The sequence below is a fragment of the Condylura cristata genome, unplaced genomic scaffold (assembly GCF_000260355.1).
Source record: "Condylura cristata isolate star-nosed mole 26May11 unplaced genomic scaffold, ConCri1.0 scaffold00028, whole genome shotgun sequence".
Classification (NCBI taxonomy): Eukaryota; Metazoa; Chordata; class Mammalia; order Eulipotyphla; family Talpidae; genus Condylura; species Condylura cristata.
In genome coordinates, this window is record NW_004567129.1 from 24,584,976 (window position 1) to 24,597,429 (window position 12,454).

Genomic DNA, 12,454 nt, shown 5'->3' on the forward strand with positions numbered 1-12,454 from the left:
GCAGCTGCGAGGCCGTCAGCAGGGAGGTGGGGGGTAGGGGGGTCCCCAGGCAGCTGGGCTGGAGGACTCCAAGGTGCTTGGCACTTGCCAGGAGGAGGCTTTGTCCAGCTCCAGGCAGTGAACTTGGCTGTGCCTGCAGTTCTGCATTGCATCTCCAAGTGCCCTTCGGGAGACCATGGGGGTCAGCACAGGAACCCCACTTTACAGAAAAGGAATGTGAGGAGCCTTCAGGGGGGTAGTAGAACTGCTTGCAGGGTCCAGTCTTTCCATCAGGTGGAAGAAGGGGCAGGGCCAGGCCAGAGGTTATAGACTGACTGTGCTGGTGCTAATCTTTAAAAAAATGTTGAATTAGTCCTAAAAATTAGAAGATTTCACATGAAAATCCAGGCGTCTGGCTGGAAACAGGAAATCTGCTGGCACTGGGCCACATTTCCTAGAATAGCAAGAGTCAGTAGCAATGGAGAAGGCCCATGAAGGGATGTCATGGTCTTTCCTGATGCCACAGACCCTTCCACTTGCCAGTGCCCCCCACAAACCCTCCTATACTCCTTTACATTGCTCCCTGAGTCTGGACAACATTTGGGCTTGAATCTTGGGATTAGGTGGTATCTGGGGCCTTTCTGCTCGAACTCTTTGGGATTCAAGGTCAGATTCATCAAGGTCACCTGGTGAGAGGTTGAACGAGTGGAAGAACTAGTTTTCACTCCTCTTTCTACAGAGCTGTTAATAGGACTAGATGTGTGTACTGGGATGAAAATATTGTCCAAGCAACTCCTGGAAGACACCCCAAGGGTGTTGTCTCCATGCTGCATGAAGTTTGTGGAAGCAGAGAGCTGGGGAAGGGTGCTACAGAAGGCTGAAAATGCTAAAGCTGCAGCTCGAGAGTCCAAGACAGATTTGGGAACATTAGTGTGATCTGTCTGACATTGGAGTCACTTAGCTGTGCAACCTTGGGCAAGTAGCTTGCCCTCTCTGAGTCTTACTCTTCTCACGGTAATGTGGGGCTATTGCTAGGACCTCCCTAATGGGGTGGTTGTGAGGACTGAATAGGACACACAAAGGAGTTTGGCACCATGCCTGGCATGGAGTAGGTGCAGTTGCTGCTGCTTTCATCCTTGTGGGTAACTTAAAATTTGCTTCAGAAGAGGAAAATTGAATCAGCTTGCAGTTAGTTGAAGCGAGTAGTCGGTATATTTGTGAATGGTGCCCTCTGCTGTCTGGTTTTACTCAGTGACACCTCGCTGAGACACCCAACCCATACCAGGGCAACCAAGACCCGTGAGTGAGATGAGAGGGAGCTCCTGTCTCAAATTGGACATAGAAGCAGGAAAATGAAGTCTTCTTCCTTTTTTTTTTAAAGATTTATTTATTTATGCACACAGAACTGGGGTACAGGCCAGAGGTGTGAGGGGTGAGAGGATTCACCAGAGGCAGAGTGGACTGATGAAGTTCACTGCTGAGGGGAGCAGTGGGCGGGTCAGGCCTTGTGGATCACCTCTGGGGTGTGGATCGGATTCATGCGGAAGTGGCTTTAGCTTCTCAGTGCTGTGCTTTAACCCGCTGCGCCACCAGGGAGGGCCCCTTCTTCCTTTTTCTAAAGAATCGCATGCATGCATGAGATGCCTAGACATCTGTCAGCGAGTCACACATGTAATTACTAACCTGTCTGGCTCCTTCATACACGCCAGGTGTGACTGACGTTTCGCAGGTCATGCAACCACCTGCAAGGCCTGAGGATTGGAAAGAATACAGCAGGCTGGGTGCTTCCGATCGCAGTCCCAGCTACAGTTCAGCAGCCATTCATTCATTATGTTCATTGACTTAATTTAGGATTAAGACCTATGTATTAGTTAGTAAGTGCTGCTGTAACAACAGCCCACCCACCAGAAGGCTTAAATGACAGAAATTCATTGTTGCACAGTTCTGGAGGCTGGACCCCAAGAGTAATGTGTGCGCAGGGCTGAGGCCGGGGGGAAGGATAGTTCCAGGCCTCTCCCTCGGCGGGTAGATGGCTGGTAGATGCTCATCCCTCTCCACCTGTCCGTTTATAAGGACAAAAGGTTGATTGGGGCCTCCCAACTCCAGGATGGCCTCCTACAAATTAACCAGTGTTGTTTATAATGTTCCTGTTTGCAAGGAAGGTCACAGTCTGAGGAACTGGGGTTAGGACTTGAGCATATGCACTCAGGGGTACACAGCTCCATCCGTGGTGACCGTGAGCCATGGGCCAGCTGCTGGGCTCGAACCGTGGCACTGTGTGGGCCTGGCTTCGCGACCTTAGGCGAAGGGTTCCTGCCTCAGAGGGTTGTTAGGGTCGAGTAGACTTGGTCACCTAAAATGCTCAGCACGGTGCCTGGCGCAGGGACCATCTGTGCCAGAGTCAGCATTATTACCGCTTATTCCTGTTTCAGTTCGCAAATGCTCGCTGTGCCCTGGTGAACTGCGTGTTGGGCACAGACACCATTTACTGGTCGGCTGTACACTGAGGAACTTGCAGCCTGCATCTCCCGGCATCTCTAGCTCTTTCCCTTCCACAACCCTGTTGGTCAGGCTGGCGGCGGACAGTCACTGCCCTTCATTCACAGATGGGGAGACTGAGGCACAGGGAAACTGTGTCCGACCCCGTACCACAGCCCGTGTAGACAGCAGGGCCGGACACCAGCCTGGTGTCCACCTGCTGCTGCTCCCCCTCGTGTGCTTTTGTGGGCTTTGGTGATGACGGACGGGCCCCCCTCTGTTTCAGGGGGAGATAGGCCGTGAGATGTACATCATCCAGGCAGGACAGGTACAGGTGCTGGGTGGCCCGGATGGCAAGTCTGTGCTGGTGACGCTGAAAGCCGGATCTGTATTTGGAGAAATAAGGTTGGAGGGAGCTGGGGTGAAATGGGGGGCCTGGGCTGAGGTTGGGGGGTGAGGTGGGAGGGTCATCGATGGGACCCTGTCCTCAGGGGGTCTGAGGATGCAGCACATGGCAGGGTGTGCCCCCTCGTGCCTACACGGGGCAAGGTGAAGCTGAGAATTTAGTGGGGTCAAAGCCGCAGCCCCCAGGGCCTCACCTCCCCTCTTCTCTGCCCCAGCTTGCTGGCTATCGGTGGGGGGAACCGGCGCACGGCTAACGTGGTGGCACATGGCTTTACCAACCTCTTCATTCTGGATAAGAAGGACCTGAATGAGATTTTGGTGCATTATCCCGAGTCTCAGAAGTTACTCCGAAAGAAGGCCAGGTACATTTTTTTTTCTTTCCTCATCAAAAATGCCCATCTAACTTGCTGCATGTGTTTTGGGAGGACTAGAACTTTCTCTTCCATTACCTTTAGCAAACTCAGCCACACCCGGATCAACATCAGAAAACTCAGTATTGAAGCCATACTATTCTGTCATCCCTCATCCGTATTCGGATTTTGCTAATTGTCCCGGGACAGGCTAGTCATTTTGAAGGATGCCCCTCAATTTAAGTTCATTTGGTGTTTTCTCATATTACTCTCCGCTTCTGCATTTGGGGCAGGCAATATTAGGAAGTGAGGTGTCCTTCTCAGTGCTGGGTATCGAGAGGCCCAGGAGACTGTTTTTTTTTTCCCCAGGACTAATGACTTTTACCTTGATCACTTGGTAAAGTTTCCGTACTCTGGAGATATTATGTTTATCTCTGCCCATGTCACTGCTCCGTATATTCAAAACAAACAAACAAAAATCACCAAGGATCCGGGCACAAACCAAAACACACAAGCTTAACTGTATTTCAAAAGAATTAAACAATCTGCAAAAGGGAAGAAAAAGAGAACTTACCAGATAACTTTGAACATGGCCCTTACATCAGCTGGATCAGGCAAAAGACAAAAAAACTGTGTTGTTTATTGAATTCGACTTAGTAAGGGCGGGCACTTCTGAAACAACTCTCTTTATATGAAGAGTTGTCAAATGAATACCTGTAATAAGGATAAAGACACCGAAGTTCTTAAAATTGGAGAACAGACTACACATGTGGGAAGGGCAGGCATGTGGCGTGGGGTTCAAGGAGAGACATGATAGCTGATGGATGGCTAGACTAGGCAGGCAGGCAGGCAGACTGATATTTGAGAGATCCAGAACACCCTGAAGATCAGATTTTTTTTTCAAAGATTTATTTATTTGTGCATACAGAACTGGGGTACAGGCCAGAGGTGCAGGGGCTGTGAGAGGCTTCACCAGAGACAGAGTGGGGAGCAGAGCAGGCAGATCGACGAAGTACATTGCTGAGGGGAGCAGCGGGCAGGTCCGGGAGGTCTGCGGCGCCATGTGGTTCTCCTCCAGCGCTGCCGGGGATTGAACTTGCAGTGAAGCGGCTGTGGCCAGCTTGTAGTGCTGCGTCCTAACCCGTTGCACCACCAGGGAGGGCCCAAGGTCAGATTTTAATGGAGTGACGAAGGCAGCATGGTGTGATAGAAAACTGGCTGTGTGAACTTAGAAAAGTTACTTGACTTTTCTGGTCTGTTTTCTGTAAAACCATATATATTTCTATAAAATAGGACTCATATGTCCTGACTTTGTTTTTGAGAAAATGAAACAAAATTTGTATGTGGATGTTTCCAGTCGGATCCCTGGCATTTGGGAATACTTCATAGATAACCATAATAATAACAATAATAATAGTTCTTCTTTCTCCATTAAATATACTCTAGATTTTTTCAATTGAATAGTCTTTTTTTTTTTTTTTTAAAATTTTTATTTATTTGTGTATACAGAACTGGGGTACAGGCCAGAGGCTCAGGAGCGGCGAGAGGCTTCACCAGAGACAGAGCGGGGAACAGAACAGGCAGATCAACGAAGTACACTGCTGAGGGGAGCAGCGGGCGGGTCAGGAGAGGTCCGCCACGCCATGTGGTCACCTCCGGGGCAGGCGGGAATCGAACTCATGCGGAAGCGGCTTTTAGATTCTCAGTGCTGTGCCCTAACCCGCTGCGCCACCAGGGAGGGCCCTGAATAGTCTTTTTAATCCACACATCTGCTCCCCCCCTTACCTTTCATCACATATCCTTAAGTTCCACTTTGTCCATGAATAAATGTCACAGGGTGGTGGTGATAGAGGGAAAAACTCACCAACATCTGTGCATATAGCACAATAATTTTTTGAGTCATAATTCTAAGCTGTGGGGACTCAGCAGGGAGCAAACAAAGCTTACATTATCCTGGAGTAACAAGGATGATGTGATGTGGCCACTGGGGATAAGTGCTCTAAGGAAATGTAAAACCACGTGAGGAGACAGAGTTCTGGAGGGAGCAATTTGAGATAAGTTCATCAGGACAGGCTGTCCTCAGGTCAGCTGCATGAAATGAGAGTGAGCTGGGGGACTGCAGGGAAAAGCATTCCAGGCAGAGGGAACAGCATGTGCAAAGGCCACAAGGAGGAACAGGCATAGTATAAGTGCAGACGAACACAGATGAGCTTGGTGGGTTTCATGGGTGGACCTCATAGTGGCTTTGGCTTTTACTCTGAGTGAGAGAGGAGAGATATAGTATTTTACACAGTGGAGTGATTGGATGGGACTTAGGCTTCTACAGGTCCCTTTAGCAGCCCCCAGAGGTGGCGAGTGTAAGTAGCCTTGGCATCAGCATATAACACCCAAGACAGAGGGACCCCCTAGGGCAGGAAGCTGCCCTGTGACTTGAGTTATCCGACTGTTCTCAGGGAAGCCATCGGGCCCTTCCAAAGGCTGTCAGTCTGAATTGTCCCACAGAATCTGCCCACATCCCCCTCCTCCACCAAGGGGCAGGGATGTATGTACAGTCAGTCCTCATTGTTCGCAGATTTTATGTTTGTTATTTGTCTACTCACTAAAATGTCTTTGAACCCCCAAACCAACACCTGTGGGCTCCCCAGACACTCATGGGCATGTGTAGAGACACTCAAAAGGGGCATTCCCACCTGAAGTGGAGCAGGTGACACTCTGCCCTCCTGGCCCAGCTCCCACTGGGAGCTGAACACCTGGGTCTTTTGCTCCATTACATGCCACATTTTTCAGCTTTTGCTATTGTGGTGTGTGATGGCATTGTTTCAAGTGGCCCCCAAGTTTAGACATTGTGCGTAAGGGTGGAAGGCTGCCGTGGGCTCAGAGGTGAGTTACAGGGCTGCCCACCCCAAGTTCAATATGAACGAATTAACAGTGCATATTAAATGATACTTTCAATGGAAGCGCGCACGAGGCAGGGTTTTGTATCGATCGGCTGATGAAAATGGGACGAGAGGCTGGTGAAGGAACCTGTCATTCTCCTAGAAGTAGAGGCTCACTCCTCATGAATGCACTGTTTGCAAGCACTTCCTGGAACGTAAGCACCAGGAATAATGAGAATGGACTGTTTATGTCTGACAATTAGCACCAGGACCGCATGCTCCCTTCTTACACCCCCTGTAAAAAGGAGAAAGTCTAGGTCCACCCTAGTGGCGCGGGGGTTAAGTCTCAGCACTATGAAGCTACTGGCAGCCACTGCAGCACGAGTTCAATCCCCAGCCAGGGAGCTGACCCACATGGCGCAGCAGACCTCTCCTCTCCTCTCAGCCCTGGATTTCATTCGATCTGCCTGTTCTGCTCCCTATTCTGTCTCTGGTAAATCCTCTCAGCCCCTGCACTCCAGCTGTCATATGTATAAATAGGAAAAAGAGCAGGAAGGCCAAGTTCAGCTGCCACTCCGTTCCTCTGGCTGGGGTAGGTGAAAGTTTGCAAGTCAACTGGAATTCCAAAGAGGCCTGGCAGTGAGCCTGCACCTGGTGCTGGAGGAGGCTGAGCGCCAGTGTGCTTTGTAGAATGAAGGCCCTGGGCCTGGGGGTCCTGGCAAGATTCATGAAAGAGCCTGATTCTTTAGATAAGCAAACTCCAGGAGAGAGGCAGGTCAGGGGCAGGCTGTACCCTTGAGAGGAGAAGCGTGGTCTGAGATTCGCAGGGCCCCTGGCACATCTGGGTTGGCAAGAGTCTCGCATGAGATTCTGTCAGTCTCCCCACTTCATAGGTAGGTCCCCAGTACATGAAATGCTCTGCTCTCTGGTTTGACTGTCCTGGGGCAAAAAGTTCTCCTGCCAGTTACTTTTTTCTGGGGACAAGAGCTCAATCCTAATTATAGAGAAACACCTACCATCTGAAAATGAGGATCAATTTCCTGGATTCATCTGGACATGTTCCAGAAGCCAGCTCAATGTTTCTAAACAGAGACAGCCATCAGCGATCAGCATGTCACTTCTGCAACCCACGGAGCCTCCCACAGGCCAGTGGGCTCTGAGTTTTGGACTCCAGTGACACAGTGGCAGAGCCGGCCCTGTGAGAGGCCTCTGATGAATTACCATGTTTGTGTTCTCCTGTGGGGTGGAGGGGGGGAGCGGGCTTGAAAATGCAAGTCTTGGGCAATTAATATCAATATGCACAATTTAAATCCATTGCCTCGGAATCCATTGCCTCGGATTAGATAAGCAGCCAGTAATGGCTCATTTTTAAACAAACAAGTTTTACTGGAACCCTGATGAATGAATTTGCCAATTAGTGGCTAGATTGCAGGCCAGAATCATTTGTTCTTGAATCAAACTACTCATTATGTATTTGTAGTGTGAAAAATTCCTTATGAAAGGCCAGGGCTGTCTGATGGGAAATTCTATGCTTATTTAGACAAGCAGGGTGATGTATTACATGTAGATCTAGGCTGTTACTCTGCCACTTCCTAGCAGTCTTGGGTATCTTGTTCCCTGCCACGCTGAGCCTCGGTTTCCGCAACTGTCATAGATTCAGTAATCCTAATCTTTCCCATATCATAGGAGTATTGTCAGTATCTAAGAAGGTAATGACTATGATGTTGCTTTGTAATCATCACAATTTGGGGCCCTGGAGTCAGAGTCAGTATGGGTTTGAATCAGCTCTGCTACCTCCTAGCTGTGTGGCTGTGGGAAAGTTACTCTCTCTGGACTTTCAGATCCTCATGTGAAATGAGGAAGAATAACAGGATTCATCCCTGCAGATGACAGGGAGACTTAAATGACAGAGTACCAGTACCTATTGCTACAAAATAATACCACCACAAATTCAGCAGCCCACCCACATTTCTTTTTTTATAATTTCATTTATTCATTAATTAAAAATATTTTTCTTATATCACTGTAGTCCCTACAGTTCTCCCTCTACCATATTACCCATGAACCATCTCCATAATCCCGTGTGTTCATTCTCCCACCCCACCCTCTCCGTTGCTGTATGCCTCAGTTCTATGGTCAGGATGCTGGTTTTGACTGTTCTTGAACTTTTAGCATAACCCTTTCCAGCTCCATTCATATTGCACAAATGGCATGAGTTTTCCTTCTTGATTGCTGAGTAATATTCCATTGTAGAAATAGAACTTTTTGATCCGTTTGTCTATTTTGTACGCCTACATAGATTTCTATCCCACAGTTCTGTGGAGAGGAAGCCTAGGCACACAGCTTAGTTGGAATTGTTCCAAATCTATCACCAGGGTGTGGATCAGACTGAGTCTCACTTCAAGACTCCACTGGCAAAGGTTCGCTGAGTTGGGTTCCTGTGGTAGGTACATTTAGTGCATCTACTCTCTGGGAGTCTCCACCAGAGACTGGCTGGTGGCTGCCCTCAGGTTCTCACCAGGTGGGCTTCTCCCCCTACCCCCCATAGCTACTTGACATCAAAGCCAACAAGGGAGACAGTCCAATGTGACATTCACAAAACAAAAAAGATGTTTGGTCACCTTGCTACAGACTGTTGGTCAAAAGCAAATCACATGTCCCACCCTTCTTCAAGGCATGGACTCCAGAAGTAAGATCACAGGGTCACCTGGAGGGGATTAAACAAGGGTCTGACTGGTGTGAACAGTGGTGATGGTGGTGAAAGGACAAGGCAGCAGAAGAAAAAGAAGCAAACGTTTTGGGCCCTTTCATCCGGGCATCCTAGTTCTGATTCCATGTACTAAACATGGAATCAGATTTTTACTGTGTGACTTCAGAAAATGTACTTAACCTCTCTGAGCTTGAGTTTCTTACAGACAACAAGATCCGTGTCAATTCGGTTTTCGATCACTCAATGAGACATAAAACGAGGCATAAAACACTCAGCTTGGCTCCGGCCACACAACTCCACCTTGAACTCTGTGCACACGTTCTCCTCTCACAGAGCGAGCACATGAGATAAGCAGAGGCTGCTTTCTTTCAGGCGCATGCTGAAGAAAAACAAGTCCAAGGAGGAGAAGAAGAGTGTACTCATCCTTCCCCCACGGGCCGGCACCCCCAAGCTCTTCAATGCCGCCCTGGCTGCAGCAGGAAGGGGCGGGAAGGGTGGCAAGCTTGCCCACCTCCGAGCTCGACTCAAAGAACTGGCAGCATTGGAAGCAGCAGCAAAGCAGCAGCAGCTGCTGGAACAGGTAACTTGGCCAGGCCCCCAGCCACCCCGTCCATTTCAGCCACGTGCCAGCGAGAGCGCTGGGCCTCGCAGAGTGACCACACATTTAATGCCCCCACCCTTTATATCAATCAGAGGTTGTCTGGTTGCAAGTGACACAGCAAACTCAAATGAGCTTGAGAAAACAGGGAATTTACTGGGTCAAGTAAATTGCAAAGCTTGGCAAGGCTAGATCCATTAGTTTGCACAATGCCAACGGCTGGCTGTGGCATCTGCCACCCAGCTTTCTCAGTGACGGCCCCCCGCCCCCCAACAGGCAGGGCCCAAAAGCTCGAGGCTTACACCCCCCGGTTTAGCAACTGCAATAGAACAAGCCCCGTTTTGCACACAGCCTCATGATGGGTCTTCCCCGGATAAGCCATCCATCCTGAGATAAAAATAATGCGTTTAGTGCACCTAGCCCTGAATGTCGTAGTGCAGTACACACTGAACCTTCCGAATCCACATTGCTTTCTCCCTACTGGAAAGAGTGGACCCGGTGACTCCAGACAGAATCCTAGGGCTCACTGCCTTTGACCAGAATTGGGTTACAGGTCAATTCCTGCACCATTCGGGGGGTACTTGGAGTGGGCTGGCTTGCACGCCCACCCGTGCCTGGGCTGAGAGTTTTGGGGGGAGGGGCGTTCCCCAAAGGGAGTCCTGCTGCTGTTGCAGAGGCAGGAGCAGTTGCTGTGGGCAAGGGATGTCCCTCCCCAGATGGTTGTCATGTTCTCATATTTAATATTGTGTCTGTGACAATTTAAAAGATTTGAAAGGAGAAGCCGTGCCAACAGGCACTGTGCCATCTGCCCCTGCCCCCATAAATCTAAAGGGAATTTTAAAATTAGTTTTGGGACTCTTGTCTGTGACTAATGCCAAGAACGCCAATTAGAATGATTGCACTAATTATGGCTATTCGTGGCCGTCCTTCGGGGAGGATGCTGGTAACAGGGGTGGGGTTCGCAGGAGCACAGTGGCGGGGTGCTTTCTAGGAGCCGGCAGCAGTCCCTGAATTTGGTCTCATCTAGATTGTTGTCACAGCCCGGGGACCTGCCCAAAGGCCACTTGATGGCAGGAGTCTGATGAGTGATTATCAGTGACATTTGGGCTTCTAGGGCATTCTCTAGATACAGACCGAGGCCAGAGGCGAGTGCTGGGCTCAAAACCTAGCAGGGGCAAAGTCAGGCTGGCAAGGTGGGGTCTTTAGTGGCACCAGGTGGGCATGAGCTCTGAGTGCTCTCAGGGTGGCTAGAGGCTTCCTCCCAAGCAGGACTTGTGGCTCCAGAGTATTGAGGCAGCCTGGAGGTGACATTTGCATCATCTACCCAAAGGCCTCTCCCTGCAGTTGGGAACAGACGGGCTCCAGGAAAGAGCACAGGAGGTCAGAAACAGCGAGGCGAAAGACGTATGTCCGATCAGGGCTCCGTCACCATCAGCTCCGTGGCCTGGGGAAGTCCCTCAGAGCCCGGGGTGCCAGCCAGGGTGCAGGCCTGGAGCAGGACGCCTCTTAGAAAGCCACAGGAGCGTGGCGAGGCCCTGAACAGCCGCCCTGGGCTCCATCACAGCCAGAAGTCCCGATAAGCGTCCTGTCTGGACGTCCTGCCTTGGATGTATATGTTCAGAGTTCAGGTGAACAGGGGAGGGGGAACAGGTGCCCCAAGACCTCAGAAACATGGGGCCAAAGGTAGAAGGTCCCCGGAGCCACGCTGGCCCCGGCCCCCCCCCACCCCTTCCTTTAACACCTGTGACTCGAGCCAGCTTCCAGGTTGCCTACATGCTCCATCACTGCTCAGGGGGTGTTGAGGGCTGTGGGCCCCTCGGGCCCCTCCTCTGATGCCTCCCCTGTCCCAGCTTCCTCCATGGAGTCAGACGGAGCGGGTGTCCACAAAGATATGCCACCAGCAGGTGACTGGGGTCCCACACGTCCTCAAGCAGGGGGCTGAGTCCAGCCCTGTGCCAGTCGGTACCCAGCCCTGGGGTCTCCACCTTTGAGATCTTCCAGAAGGAGCATAGCAGCTCCTGCCTTCATCAGCATTTCCCTCGTTTGCTTGGCTCTCCTCTAGTTCACCCTGGAGTACTCCTGTGTGGCTGGGCAGGCAGGGAGATCACTGGGAGGCAGGTGGGGGTAGGTGGGGTGCAGAGTCACAGCCTCCCCTCCTTCTAAAGCTCAGAGGCTGAAACACAGGGGCCAGCTGAGGCCTGAGATAGCCCCACAATCTTCCCTAAATCACGTCTCCTCATTCTTAAACTTCCCATAATATGTGGCTTCTGTGGAGTAACCCTCATGGGCTCCAACCTCGCGGCCCCCCTCATCCATCAGATCCTGCTCCGTGATGTGGTACACACTATCCTCCTCTTCCTTGGCGTGGGGAACAGCCTTCCAACAGCCCTCAGGTCTTCAAGTCTCATAAGTCATGCTTTCTCCATCGCAGGCCAAGAACTCAGAAGGCGCCGCGGGCGAAGCCGGCCAGGCGGCCCCGGCCCCGGGAGAAGCCGGCCAGGCCGCCCCAGGCCCGCCCACGCTGCCCGCGCCCCCGGCAGAGGCCCCTGCCCAGCGCTCACCGCCACCCGCCTCGGCCCCCCCGAAGCCAGAGGGAGGAGGAGAGGGGCCGGCTGGGGCCCAGGAACACTCGGTGAGAATTCACATGAGCCCCGGCCCGGACCCCGGCGAACAGACCCTGTCAGTGGAGATCCCGGAGGAGAAGAAGGACGCGGAGTGAGGTGACCGCCACGCCGGCTACTGGCAGGTGCCAGAGCGCTTCGGCTGTGCCCCCTCCCCGGCTCCCCCCCGCGCCCCCGCTGATCCAGGCTCCAGGCCAAGGTGCCTGCCCGCAGTAGTGGCCGATGATATGCCTGCCTTGACGTCAGCTTCTTCCAGGGTCCATCTCGATATCGACACATGTCATGGCGTTGCGGCCCCTCCCTCACTGGAGAGCCCTACCTCCCCCACGGAGATCACTTTTAAGAAAAAAATTTTCTCCTGTTGGAACATCCACGGGCAGAGGATAGAATGGGACTCCAGACCCACCTGCAGCACTGCTGGAGAATTGAAGGGGTAT

General features: G+C 51.5%; 1 protein-coding gene across 1 annotated transcript in view; it reads left to right on the forward strand.

The window, feature by feature from the left end:
* Positions 1-12,115, forward strand: part of CNGB1 (cyclic nucleotide gated channel beta 1) — a 50,828-nt gene extending 38,713 nt beyond the window's left edge. Inside the window, exons 32-35 of the mRNA XM_012730475.1 lie at positions 2,744-2,862; positions 3,078-3,224; positions 9,171-9,378; positions 11,828-12,115. Coding sequence (XP_012585929.1) covers positions 2,744-2,862; positions 3,078-3,224; positions 9,171-9,378; positions 11,828-12,115 — 762 coding nt within the window. The remainder of the gene's footprint in view (positions 1-2,743; positions 2,863-3,077; positions 3,225-9,170; positions 9,379-11,827) is intronic.
* The last annotated feature ends 339 nt before the right edge of the window (positions 12,116-12,454 follow it).